Source organism: Hyla sarda, chromosome 10 (assembly GCF_029499605.1).
Source record: "Hyla sarda isolate aHylSar1 chromosome 10, aHylSar1.hap1, whole genome shotgun sequence".
Classification (NCBI taxonomy): Eukaryota; Metazoa; Chordata; class Amphibia; order Anura; family Hylidae; genus Hyla; species Hyla sarda.
The window spans coordinates 28,301,466-28,315,195 of record NC_079198.1 but is presented as its reverse complement, the minus strand read 5'-3'; the positions used below and the strand labels follow the sequence as shown (position 1 = coordinate 28,315,195).

At 43.9% G+C, this 13,730-nt stretch overlaps 1 protein-coding gene across 1 annotated transcript; it reads left to right on the top strand.

Moving 5' to 3' along the window:
• The first annotated feature begins 1,734 nt into the window (after positions 1 to 1,734).
• LOC130293698 (ferritin heavy chain A-like) lies at positions 1,735 to 8,967 on the top strand. The gene is made up of 4 exons (XM_056542710.1): positions 1,735 to 1,873; positions 3,920 to 4,066; positions 7,915 to 8,040; positions 8,797 to 8,967. The coding sequence occupies exons 1-4, from the start codon at positions 1,772 to 1,774 to the stop codon at positions 8,950 to 8,952; spliced, it is 531 nt and encodes a 176-aa protein (XP_056398685.1). The 5' UTR covers positions 1,735 to 1,771; the 3' UTR covers positions 8,953 to 8,967.
• The last annotated feature ends 4,763 nt before the right edge of the window (positions 8,968 to 13,730 follow it).

Here is a 13,730-nt window from a genome sequence, read left to right as displayed (position 1 = left end):
CATGCTTAGGAAGGATCTGCGCATGTCTTGGGGCTAAATTGCTATGTTGTGAGAATACTATAATACTGTGGCTAGCTTTTTGTGAACTAGTATTTCCTGTTTGACTTTTCTTTTTTTCACTACAAATCCCACAATTTCATTTTCCTCCCTCCCACACATCAGCCACCCCACCCATTGAAACCTAAATGAGCGGCATCCATTCAAAAGACCTGTGGTTTTCAATCAGTGTGCCTACAGCTGTTGTATTAGTTGCAGATGGATCTCTCTCCCACAAAGCGATTGCTCCACCCATTGAAGCAGACAGGCTCCCTGTCATCAGCTGACTAGTGATGTCAGGTCTCGGCCGCATTGCAAGCTGGGAAAAATCTGAGACAACAGTCATTTTGTATGCTGTTAAAAATAAAAATTGGAGTGAAAATCACAGAAGAATTGTGAGAAAACCGTCACACACAGGTACAGACACTATATTATGAACTACACTAAGGCTTCTTTCACACTTCAAAATCCTCCGTTTTTAAACATTCGTAGGAAGATCCGTGTGAAAATCAGCTGAAAACGGCAGTAACAAAATTCTATACGTCCGTTAGAAAATCCCATTATAGTCTATGGGATTTTCTAATATCCATATTAATCCGTTATAGTCTGTTATTGATAACGGACGTTAGTTTGTGACGGAAGATAGTAACGGGAGAAGTAGTTCATGAACCCACAAACCCACTGCAAAGAAGCTGCATAGTACACATCCCATGTCAAAGCATGATATTAATAATGGTAGAAATAATATACACTACTATAATCGCTTTTTTGGAGCAATATTTTTTCACGATATTAGCTAAAAAATATCTGCAGTAATACTGTATCAGTACAGGTCATTGCAGCCTAGAAGTTGTTTCCAGGAGGATTCTTTATAATGGCCCTCATTTACTACTCTAAACCCGACTTGCTTTGGCGTTTTTTTTTGGCGCATCTTTGTCTGCGCATTGTCGCAGACATCGTGCGCCAGTCTGCGACACGAAGCGACATTTTTTCCCGACGGACCCGATGTGGATCCTCCCAAACCCGAAAAAGGGGCGTAACCCGACATTTCTGAGCTTTCCCACGTATTTATAAAGGTTTCCAACCCGAATTTGTTGAATTGTTGTGGATTTTTTCCCGACAACTCAGAGGAGTTGGAAACCAAAACCAACAAAACCCTCGTGCGACAAACAGGATGCGACATAATAATAAATACCAGGGGAAAAAAGCAGTCGGGTAAGAAAGCAAGATAGACTTACAACCCGATTTTCTAAGTAAATGAGGGCCAATGTGTATATAGGGAGAACAGATTGTCAAATCTGTATAAGGCAGTGGTCTTCAACCTGCGGACCTCCAGCTGTTGCAAAACTACAACTCGTTGGCTGTCCGGGCATGCTGGGAGTTGTAGTTTGGCAACACATAGTTACATTGTATCCTCCACTGACATCACCTTACGGGATGGTGAGTGTGCACACATGGTGACATCATCAGGAGTCTCTGCTCCACCTTGCTGAGCTCAGCTGCACAGGATTGGCTCCTTGTAGATGATGTAAGCGAACACAGGCACTATGCCCAGACTCCAGGCTATATATACAGAGCTTTATTCTGCAGGTATCAGACCATCCTTCACTCTAAGCAAAGTTCTCCCTTTAACCAAAATTGAACAGAACATTCTTTGAGTCCTTCCTGTAACTTCTTCTCACTCTGCATTGAGATTTTTTTTTTAAACTTTTTTTTTAACTATTAAGAAGCCGAAATGGAATCCCAGCTGCGCCAGAACTTCCACCGCGATTGCGAAGCTGCCATCAACCGCATAGTGAATTTGGAGCTGTACGCCTCCTACACCTATCTCTCTATGGTGAGTCCTTTCTATGTTGCCTTCTAGTCACCATAGTCTTCAGCAGAATGTTGAACAGCAATGCATCCTATGGCTTAAAGGGGTTCTCCACTGCCCTGTCTGACAACGGTCGCGCCCCTTTCCCATAGACTTTCGTTGAGGGGGCGGGCGCGACGTCACGCGGGGGCAGCCTCGAACACTGAAGTCCGCACACAGCGTCTGGAGTAATAAACTTCCGGACGCTGCGAGCGGAGCTCCGGAAGACAGGGCAGTGGAGAATCCCTTTAATTTCCAGCAGGCCTATGTGGCCTTAGATGCAAGTTTAATCTTATGATATAGCACAGTGGTCTTCAACCTGCGGACCTCCAGATGTTGCAAAACTACAACTCCCAGCATGCCCGGACAGCCAACGGCTGTCTGGGCATGCTGGGAGTTGTAGTTTTGCAACATCTGGAGGTCCGCAGGTTGGAGACCACTGATATAGCAGGGCTCAGCTTCTCCTTTACTGAAGTTCTTGTTTAGTGATCTCCCCCCGCCCCCCGTGCGCCTTCTTTACACGGCAAAATTTCTGTGCAGAATTCTGCACGGTAATTCTGCAGTAGCAGAGTCCTGTTGAATTCAATGGGATCCTTCTGCACTGTGCACACAGCGGTATTTTCGTGTCAGATATTTCTGGCACGGAAGTTCAGATTCCACTGTCTGCAGAAAGAATGTGACCAACGGCTGTGTGGGCATGCTGGGAGTTGTAGTTTTGCAACATCTGGAGGTCCGCAGGTTGGAGACCACTGATATAGCAGATCTATGGCCATGAGATGTCCAGGGATGAGCTTCTCCTTTACTGTAGTTCTTGTTTAGTGATCTCCCCCTGTGCGCCTTCCAAACAAACCTCTTTTAGGTCATGTCTACACGGCAAAATTTCTGTGCAGAATTCTGCACGGTAATTCTGCAGTAGCGGAATCCTATTGAATTCAATGGGATCCTTCTGTGCTCTGAACACAGCGGTATTTCCGTGCCAGATGTTTCTGGCACGGAAGTTCAGATTCCACTGTCTGCAGAAAGAATGACCATGTCTTCGCACAGAATGCATTGCCGTCTATGAGACGGTGCAGTGTGAATCCTGCCTTATAGTTCTTCTACTTTCTCCATTTTGCCTCCAGTGATGTTGGCCCCTGTCAGAGATCTTAAGTACACATATGTGCCATGACAGGGACTGTTCTGTCCTCGCTACATGTTACCCTGTGGCATGTGTGTAGTTTGACATGCAGATAAACTACCCTACTTTTAAATTGACAAGACTGTACCGACCGCTGGAATCCCCCGCAATCTCCTGCCCAACGCCTGCTGATTAGATGTCTTTAGTCCATCCCCGATCACTCATCCACAAAGGTGAGCGCAACCTGTAGATTGTTGCAGTGGTTGCTAAGAAAATAACACGTAAAACTTTCAATCATAATATATTAAAGGAGTAGTCCGGCGCGCACTTTTCTTATTTTAACCGGTCCGGGCTGTTGCAAAAAAAGAGAAAACAAACTTTCTCTTGCCTGCCTACGCGCCCCCAGAGCTCCGGTACAGATGTTCGGTTGCCAGGCTGTTTGCTTCTTACTTCCTGTTAGCCCAGCACATCACACGGAGCTTCAGCCTATTACCAGCCGCAGCGATGTTCCGCCTTGGCCGGTGATAGGCTGAAGCTCCGTGTGACATGCTGGGCTAACAGGAAGTAAGAAGAATACAGCCCGGGGACCGAACACCTGTACCGGAGCTCCGGGGGCGCTTAGGCAGGCAAGAGAAAGTTTGTTTTCTTTTTTTTTTTTGCAACCCGGACCGGATAAAATAAGAAAAGTGCCCGTCGGACTACTCCTTTAAGGTGGACCTGAACCCTCCAGCCATAGGAATAGAATTTTATGTTCCAAAACTAGCTGCTATGGGTGATCTGATTAGTAGGTGAATGGAACATATACATCTGTAATTATCTTTACTGTTTTTATTTGATCTTCACGATCACATGTGCATGGCTTTATGGTATACAGTAGATCTGCATGCAATATTCCCTATTCCTCTTATTTTCAGTCCTTCTACTTTGACCGTGATGACGTAGCCCTTCATCATGTGGCGAAATTCTTCAAAGAACAAAGCCAGGAAGAGAGAGAGCATTCCGAGAACTTCCAGAAGTACCAGAACAAGCGTGGGGGTCGTGTTGTCCTGCAGGACATCAAGGTACAGTTTTGGTTTGTTCCTGACCAGGAGAAGAACGAAACTGAAACCCTTAAAGGGGTACTCTGCCCCTAGACATCTTATCTCTTATCCAAAGGATAAGCTTTGCTCCTTGCTGCTGATAACAAGCAGGTGCTGCAGGGGAGATTGTGGGGGTCCCCAGCGGCGGGACCCCCACGATCAGACATCTTATCCCCTATCCTTTGAAATAAAGCATATGTTCAATGGACTGAACATAGTCCTAGGACTGGGCGGTATGACCAAAAATGTGTATCACGGTAAGTTATGGCGGTTCCACAGTATTTAACAATATTTTCAACACCCCCCCCCCCCCAGTCATGTGACCCGCGGGCGCTGCTTCTCCCCCCTCCCCCCCCCCGGTTTATCAGCCCAGCGCTGCACTGTCCCCACATCGGGGAACTAATCATATGTGACCCGCATGCGTTGCTTCTCTCCCCCCTTAAATAATTATCAGCCGCTGCGCTGTACTGTACTATCCTGTGCCCGGGTTGCAAAAATAAACAAAATAAACTTTCACTCACCTTCCTACGTTCCCCTGTTGCTCCGGTCCTCATGGTCCTCTTGCTGCTTCCTGGGGATGGGAACGTCACAGAGCCGTCAGCGTATTACCGGACGCAGAGAGAAGCAGAACAGAGCCCGCGGGTCACATATAATTAGTTCCTCGATGTGGGGACAGCGCGCTGCGGCTGATAATTCATTCATTCAAGGGGGGGGAGGGGCCCAACCGGTATTGCAGTATGGGAGAAATTCATATCGTGCAGGAAAAAAATGTTGATATTCGGTATGAACCGGTATACCGCCCAGCACTACATCGTCCTATTTTTTTTTCTCTTCAAATTCTTTATTTAACATAAAAAACAAAAGGAAGTACAGGCAGAAACCTGTTGCACACTAGCCCCTTTATAAAGCAAAAATGTTTAAACCTTACTTATCTGTCCCTTCTCTAAGCCTATTCCCCTCATCCCTTTATTTCACCCCACCCTACCCTCTCCCTACTCCCCTGACTCCTACTCCCAGACTCCCTCCGTCTCTACCTCCATCTCTCCGGTCCACACCCCTCTCCCAGTGCTGCCTCTTACTCTGGTGTAGATTGATAGCATTTCCAATCATGCCAAGTACTCATAAACTCCACATCTGCATCGTTGTTGGACAGCTCTCTAAATACATGGTATCATTCACACTTGCACACCAAACGGATACTGATGGAGTCTTTTTATCTCCAGAAAAAGTAGATACAACCTCTAGCCGACATGACAAGAAAACCAAGCAGGCAGTATCTGTAATTTCTCTGGGGTAAATCATTATGTTGTAATAGAATAAATGCGGGTGACATCGGTACTTCTTTCCCAATTAACTTACTAATGATCATGTGAAGGTTTCCCCAAAATGTTGCAATGGGCGCGCACAGCCAGAATATGTGAAGATAGGTGCCCTCTGACTTGCCACACTGCCAGCACGTTACCTCACCGTTTCCTTGCATTTCATAGTTCCCTTTCGGGACTCTGTACCATCGAGAAACAATTTTGTAAATTGCTTCTTGGACAAGTGTAACTAATAGCTGAGCAATGTGCAAGTCCGAATATCCTAGACCAGCCTTCATATGAGATCTGCAGCTCTAAATCTCTTTCCCACTCTTTAGTAAATGAGGGGAGGCTCTCTTTCCCCAGTGTTATCCAAAGCTTGTGTGTTCGTGAAAGTACATGGTTTTTCTAAGTCAGTGGACATGCACTGCTCGAACCTAGTGTTGTCTGCAGAGTACCATTCTGGCTCTGGTATGGTGGCAATGTAGTGTTTTAATTGCATTACCCTCCAGACTCCCAATGGGATGGGAGAGGATATGGCCGCTGCATCTAGCCAGGTCCCTCATATGACTGACTCTAAATGTATCGATTTCGATCGATTTTTTTGAAAAGTGGTTCCACTACATTCAGTCCATTCTTAAGCACATACATTTAGCTGTATACACTTAAAAATCAACCAAATATAGCCCCTTATAGGAATAAAAACCTGAATGCAAAGGGTCCAGTGCATGTGCACTGTGGTATGTTGGCATTCTGCTCTGCCAGTTTGCTTTGATTTACCAAAAAGAGGTGATGAACAAGCCCTAAGTTGTCTTCACCCTGTGGCTCTATAGCTGCTGCAAAACTACATTTCTCATTATACTCTGACAGTTGTAGTTCTCCATCTGTTATGTTAGTTGTGTGGTGTGTGCCACGGGGGTGTGAAGTGAGGTGGATGGGGCAGATGTTGTAGCCATGGGGCAGATGGCGTTAACCCCTTCGTGTTCGTGATGCCAGGGCGTGGTTTTAACCGAGAACCCCCCGAACGGTAGCACCACTAGTCCTAGTTTAGGCAGGGCAAATAATAGTCCAAGGCCAGGTTAGGGTTAACGGAACATTACTGAGGTAGACAGATGGTACAGTCTTTACAGCTAGGCCAGGATCCCAGAGAGGTGACCAGTAACACAAGGGACCTTGCAGCTTGCTGGGACTTGCAGTGACTTTGACAGACTTTAGGACAGCCGCGCTGACTATAATAGATTTGACTTGACTGAAGATAGTGACAGCAGACAGAGATGACTTGACTTACTGACTTGTGGCTGTAAATTAGGCTTGAGGCCTCCAGATGTGCTGGACATTGGCTCTGAGATGTCTGAACTGGACTTGACCTCAGCAGAAAGTGTGGCAGAAAAAGCAAAAGAGGCAAATTGCAGCTCCTCACTTCCTTCCACAGGGGGGCTGTGCAAGGAGCCCATAGGCTAGCTGCGGGTCATCTGGTCACCTGGTGCTCTCTGGGTAACAAAACATGTGACTTTAACATGTAACAACTATTATCATGTGACTAATAAAGCTGAAATAAACAACATGCTTTTATTGACCCAGTAGGTGAGTGCCGTGATCTATATCTATATGCCTTGATGTCTGATGCTTCTATGCTCATCATTGAGCAATACTCATGCAACAAACTGTGTCTAAATTGTCTTGATTTGAAGTTATACCCTCACTATTCCTAGGTTACACTGCAGCCTTTGTTTGCCTTAGTACCAACTGGTCTTCATCTCTTTCTACATTCATTTCTTATAGACTGGGCATTCTGAAAATAATTATTTTAATACTGGATTTCCAAATCTTTTATCACCAAAACCACTGCATAGAAGTACATAGTTTTGTCATGTCTTCATCCAGAATTAAAGGGGTTATCCACTATAAGGTGATTTTAGTACGTACCTGGCAGACAGTAATGGACATGCTTAGGAAGGGTCTGCGCTTGTCTTGGGGCTAAATGGCTATGTTGTGAGATTACTATAACACTGTGGCTAGCTTTTTGTGAACTGGTATTTACTGTTTGACTTTTCTTTTTTAGACTACAATTCCCACAATTCCATTTTCCTCCCTCCACATCAGGGTGCCTACAGCTGTTGCATTAGTTACAGATTGATCTCTCTCCCACCAAGCGATCGCTCCACTCATTGAAGCAGACAGGCTTCCTGTCATCAGCGGACTCGGCCGCATTGCAAGCTGGGAAAAATCTGAGACAACAGTCATTTTGTATGCAGTTAAAAATAAATATTGGAGTGAAAATCACATACGAATTGTGAGAACACCGTCACACACAATTACAGACACTATATTATGAACTACACTAACTTTACAGCCCCTGTAGCATAGTCAAATAAAAAAAATCATGGAATACCCCTTTAAAGTCAAGAAGCCTTTCAGGCATTCATGTATCATGAAATGATGTCTACTAAGAGGAGAAATGGCCAGGTCAATGAAGTTATTGTTGTGAGGCCCCTTTGGTGATCCTGTGGTTTTTGTTTTTTGTCCTAGAAACCTGAACGTGATGAGTGGGCCAACACTCTGGAGGCCATGCAGGCTGCTCTGCAGCTGGAGAAGACTGTGAACCAGGCTCTTCTGGATCTTCACAAAGTGGCCTCTGACAAGGTTGACCCTCATGTAAGTGTCTCTACAAAACTGGGTCTGCTATGAATAGTTTAGTGCCCCACCTAACTTCCTGAATACTCACTGTATGCTAGGACACTTTTATTTGCATAACTCTTTGTGTAGATGTTGCAGACTCACATTTTTTTAGCACTTCTGCTTTTTCATACTTGAGATATTTATGGTTGCAAACAGAAAGAAGATTCGAAGACGGCACTCACCAGCCAGATAGTTGCTTTATTTAGTCCAAAGAAGCATTACAGGAGGGTAACCGATTGCCTCCACCTCACACTGCCATACCCGCCTGTGATGCTTCATTGGAGTAAATAAAGCAACTATCTGGCTGGTGAGTGCCGTCTTCGAGTCTTCTTTCTTTTTTGCATTATGTTTCCTTAATTTTGGACTGAGCACCACCACTGCCAGTTGGGTGGGTCACCCTGGACCCCCTGCTCCTATTGTCACTTGTCAGACATGCATCTCTTTCTGGTCCATAAATATTTATGGTTGAGTAAACACTAATTTGAAATAGTTATTTTCAATGCAGTGCCACACCTGCCCATGAGTTACCTGGCAATCCAACTAATCTGTACTGAATTAGGGTGAGCTGCAATGCTACACACAACCTGTGGACAGATATGGCACCATTCTACAAAAAAAAGCATTCATGTACTTATAAGCATGTTAACTTTTTAAGTCCAGTTAAAAATTATTAACTTGCTATAATAGTAGTAGTAGTCCTTGCATATCAATAACTTACTTATTTTTTCCCAGCTCTCTGACTTCTTGGAATCTGGATACCTGGAAGAACAGGTGAATGCTATTAAGCAGCTTGGAGACTACATCACCAACCTGAAGCGCCTTGGGGTGCCCCAGAACGGCATGGGCGAGTACCTGTTCGACAAGCACACCCTGGGAGAGAGCAGCTAAGATGTCTCCTTCCTAAATACCACCAGTTTACTCTGCATTAAAGGGGTACTCCACTGGAAAACATTTTCTTTTAAATCTGGTGTCAGAAAGTTAAACAGATTTGTAAATGACTTCTATTAAAAAATCCTTCCAGTACTTATCAGCTGTTGTATAATCCACAGGAAGTTCTTTTCTTTTTGAATTTCCTTTCTGCCTGACCACAAGTGCTCTCTGCATGTCAGGAACTGTCCAGAGCAAGAGAGGTTTGCTATGGGGATTTGCTTCTACTCTGGACAGTTCCTAAAATAGACAGAGGTGTCAGCAGAGAGCACTTGTGGTAAGACAGAAAGGAAATTAAAAAAGAAAATGATTTACTCTGTAGTATACAGCAGCAGATAAGTACTGGAAGGATTGGGATTTTTTAATAGAAGTAATTTATAAATTTGTTTAACTTTCTGGCACCAGTTGATTTAAAAGAAAATGTTTTCCAGTGGAGTACCCCTTTACAAGTGGAATTCCTGTTACATCCTGTGGTTTGCCATTACACCTTGTGTGATCTTTCTGTTATCTGAACAGCGATAGTTGTGCTTGTCAACAGGTTTCCCAATAAAGTTTTTTCCTGCATTTTAAATTATTTTGAATTTACTGAATATAAAGTTTGAGATGAACAGCACTCGGCTATCTCTGATAGCTATGATAGAGATCGCCAATACATTCATTCTCTAATGATGGGAAAAACCCTTTCATCTGTATTTTTAGGCCTCATTCACACATTTGTTTGTTTGTTTTTCATACTTTTTTTTATTTTTTTTGGCTTAAAGAGTATTTTTCCTTTTTTTTTTTTTTTTTTTTTTTAGTTCAGTTTGTGCCTGTAGCAAAAAAAGTGTATCTAAAAGTTTTACACTAATTCTATATTGGTTTTTAGCTGCACCACGTTTTTGTGTATGTTAGGAAGACAATCCGTAGCCGTACCCGATTTGTTATGTGAAAATGGAAAGTGAGTGTTTACAAAGGCAGCTGTTGTGAAACTAACAACAATCTTAGGCTTTCTTTACGATAAGTATTTTTGTTGCCGATTCCAATTCAAGATGGAATCCACTACCTTATGTTTGCAATAGTAATCTGTGCCATAGTTTAGTGTGAATAACGATACATATATAGAAGGAGAGATTTAGCAATACATGTGCAGAGGAAAAGTTGCCCAATTTCCCATTGCAACCAATCAGATTGCTTCTTTCATTTTGGAAAGGCCTTGTTAAAAATGAAAGAAGAAATCTAATTGGTTGCCATTGGCACCTGGGCAACTTTTCCTCTGCACAGGTTTTGATAAATCTCCCCCATAAAGCCCACAATGCAGGGGAAAAAAGGACATTTCCCATTTATAATTCGGATTCAGAACTGAGTAGCCTGAATGGGGCAAAGCCACATAAAACAGAGGACCACAGATCTATCTTAAATTGTCACGGGGAAGAAGAGGACAAAATAATACAGCCAGTATTGATGGATTTTGGCCCTTTCCGCTCTAATAATGATATCTCGCTGTGACTCCAGGCCCCGAGCATAATTTTTCATAATGCTTGGGGCCAGACAGTACCTTGCTCTTCCTGGTACTCCTGGTGAGTACTGTGGTATTAATAAAGGGGTTAGTGTTAGCTGTTTTATGAGTTAACACTAAGCCTCTGCTTAGTAATGGAGATCTACTATTAAACAGACAGCGATAAGTAAAGAAAAAAACACATTTTAATGAAATAAAACAACCTCCATACGGTATATTGACCATTTTATTTATTTTTAAAAAAACTTCATACATCATCGACGTGGTCCACGAAATCTGACATGGTCCTCTGGATATGGAAATCTGTTAAAAAAATAAATACAATTAAAAAGTACGGTAAGTAAATAAAACTGATGTTAACAAAACAAATATATACTTACCTTTCCCTAGTGCAGCATAGTTTCTTCTGTGGAGATAAGTAGCTGATCATGGATAACATGCTGAAATGGAAATACTATGGGTTCGTCCTATTTCAGCATTTTATTTCCTATACAAAGGAGATACTTTGTTGGTCATTGGGGGTCTGACCAATTGATATTCCAATTCTCAGCATGTTATCAACAGGAGGTTATCCCAGCAGTCAGACCCCTACTCATCAGGTAGTTATGACCCTCTGAAAAGGCTATGCTGGACCAGTGAACACGTGGTAATGTAAGTATAATATATATTGTTTGCTTGTTTTTTTTTTTTTTTTGTAGAGGACTACCGTATGTCAGATTTCCAGGATAGTGTTTAATGATTTTTTTTATTCATTCCAAACAAAAATGAACAAATGTTCATTCGGAAACCAGAGTTTCAGTTTGGTTTAGCAGAGTCGTAAAAATAAATATTCCTAGTCACAGTGCACATGGGGCCTCGGGATCAGTGATCAACATGTTGTAAAACTACAGTCCAGACACTCTCAGTCACTTTCATTGTGTTTTATTGCATTTTGACAACAACGGTGGTGGTGGTGATGGGGGAAGGGGCAGGCAAAAACCATAAAGTGGGGGGGGATGCTGATTAAATTGACTTAAGCTTGTACAATGAGATATAGTGAGCCAGACAAAGCCATGTGGCTTAATGGATAAGAAGGGAACAATGTAAAATGCGAGATCTAAAGGTGCCCACTCACATTAGATTAATGTTGGCCAACCCACTCATTTCATTGGGACCAGCCAATAATCTAATGTTAGGAGGTCTCTCCACTCTCTTTTAACAGCAGATGTTGGAGAATGTTTAGGCAGCAGCTTTATCCTTTTCTCCTGACTGAAAACACATGCACGATCAGTGGGCATACGTATGGTGAGATCGGGAGGAATAGCTGAAGTGTAAAAGATAGCCATCTAAAGTGTATGGCCACATTCAAGGGGTACTCCGCCCCTAGACATCTTATCCCCTATCCAAAGGATAGGGGTGAAGATGTCAGATTGCGGGGGTCCCAGGGCAGAGTACCCCTTTAAGAGATAAAATAGTGTTGCTTTGCCCAATGAACTGGTCCCTGTTGAGGCAGTACAATCTCTAGAACAAAAAGATATGTATACTGATATCTACAAATGTTATAAAGCATGTGAAAATACCATATTTTTCGCCGTATAAGACGCACTTTTTCTTCCCCAAAACTGGGGGGGAAAAAGTCGTTGCGTCTTATACGGCGAATACACCCCTATCGCGGCGGTCCCTGCGGCCATCAACGGCTGGGACCCGCGGCTAATACAGGACATCACCGATCGCGGTGATGCCCTGTATTAACCCTTCAGATGCGGCGATCAAAGCTGACCACCGCGTCTGAAGGGAAAGTGACACTAACCTGGCTGTTCAGTCGGGCTGTTCGGGATCGCCGCGATTTCACCGCGGCGGTCCCGAACAGCCCGACTGAATAGCCGGGTTAGTGCTTACAGGACACCGGGAGGGACCTTACCTGCCTCCTCGGTGTCTTCTCCGTTCAGGGATCCCCTGTATGGCCGGCGCTCTCCTTCCTCGTCATCATGTCGCGTACGTGCATCGGCGTGTGTAACAACGTGATGGCGGCGACGGACAGCGAGGATACCCGGCCGGCAGCAGAGACGTTCCGGAGCGACGGGGACACAGCGACAGCGATGGAGCGACATCCAGGGCAGCGGTGACGGGTCCGGAGCGGTGGGGACACGTGAGTATTACCTCCTATGCAGTGGTCTTCAATCTGCGGACCTCCAGATGTTGCAAAACTACAACTCCCAGCATGCCCGGACAGCCGTTGGCTGTCCGGGCATGCTGGGAGTTGTAGTTTTGCAACATCTGGAGGTCCGCAGGTTGAAGACCACTATTGGGTTCAAAATCTTTATTTTTTTAGATTTTGCACCTATAAATTGGGTGCGTCTTATACGCCGGTGCGTCCTATAGGGCGAAAAATACGGTAAGCCAATTTTTTCAAGTCCTTGAATTTTTTGAAAGTTTAATGCCAGGTCTAGGTTACAGCAAATTATTGGACAGCAAAGTTACAATAGGCTTCTTGTCTAGGCCATCATTGGTATATTAAGGGGGCATATGGCTATTTGAAAAGTGTGTGGCTGGGCCAAAGAGGACAGGATTGCTATCACCATCTCAAAGTCTTCCTGCTGATGCATTAAAGGGGTACTTCAAGTGGAAAACATTTTTTTTTTTTTTTTTTTTCAAATCAACTGGTGGCAGAAAGTTAAACAGAGTTGTAATTTTAGTCCTTCCAATACTTATAAGCTGCTGTATACTACAGAGAAAGTTGTGAAGTTATTTTCTGTCTGACCACAGGGCTCTCTGCTCTCTAGGGGATAGGCACTGCATTGCACTATATTCCATCCGGTATGGTTCCGAGGCTCCAGGTGAACAGATATCTGTACAATAACTAGGATGCCAGATATTAGTAGAATATAGCAATTCCACAAGAAATCATAAAGAAAAAAAATATATCCAGACTCACCAGTAAAGCAGAATAAGCAAACAGACATGTGTCATGTCCATCTTATGGCAAAGCAGATCACCCGGTACAGGAAGGGAGAATGGCTACATGCCGAAGAGCAGGAGCATATGACAGAAAGCCACGATCACCCGAAGCCAAGCACAGTCTGTGTTCTGAACACAAATGTTCAAAGTGCTGGGGGGTTGGGCCAGAGATCGCGGGGTTCCCAGCGGTTGAACCCCCCGCGATCAGACTTCTTATCCCCGATCCTTCTTTGCAGAAGAAGGGAGAATTTTCCGTAATCTAAAACTTATCATCTCAAAAACTGGAGATTAGGAAGGATCTTTCACC

Coding starts and splice junctions, on each gene's coding strand:
- LOC130293698 (XM_056542710.1), top strand. CDS start 1,772: ATGGAATCCCAGCTGCGCCAGAACTTCCACCGCGATTGCGAAGCTGCC. Junction 1,874..3,919: donor CCTACACCTATCTCTCTATG/GTGAGTCCTTTC, acceptor TCTTATTTTCAG/TCCTTCTACTTTGACCGTGA. Junction 4,067..7,914: donor TTGTCCTGCAGGACATCAAG/GTACAGTTTTGG, acceptor TTTTTGTCCTAG/AAACCTGAACGTGATGAGTG.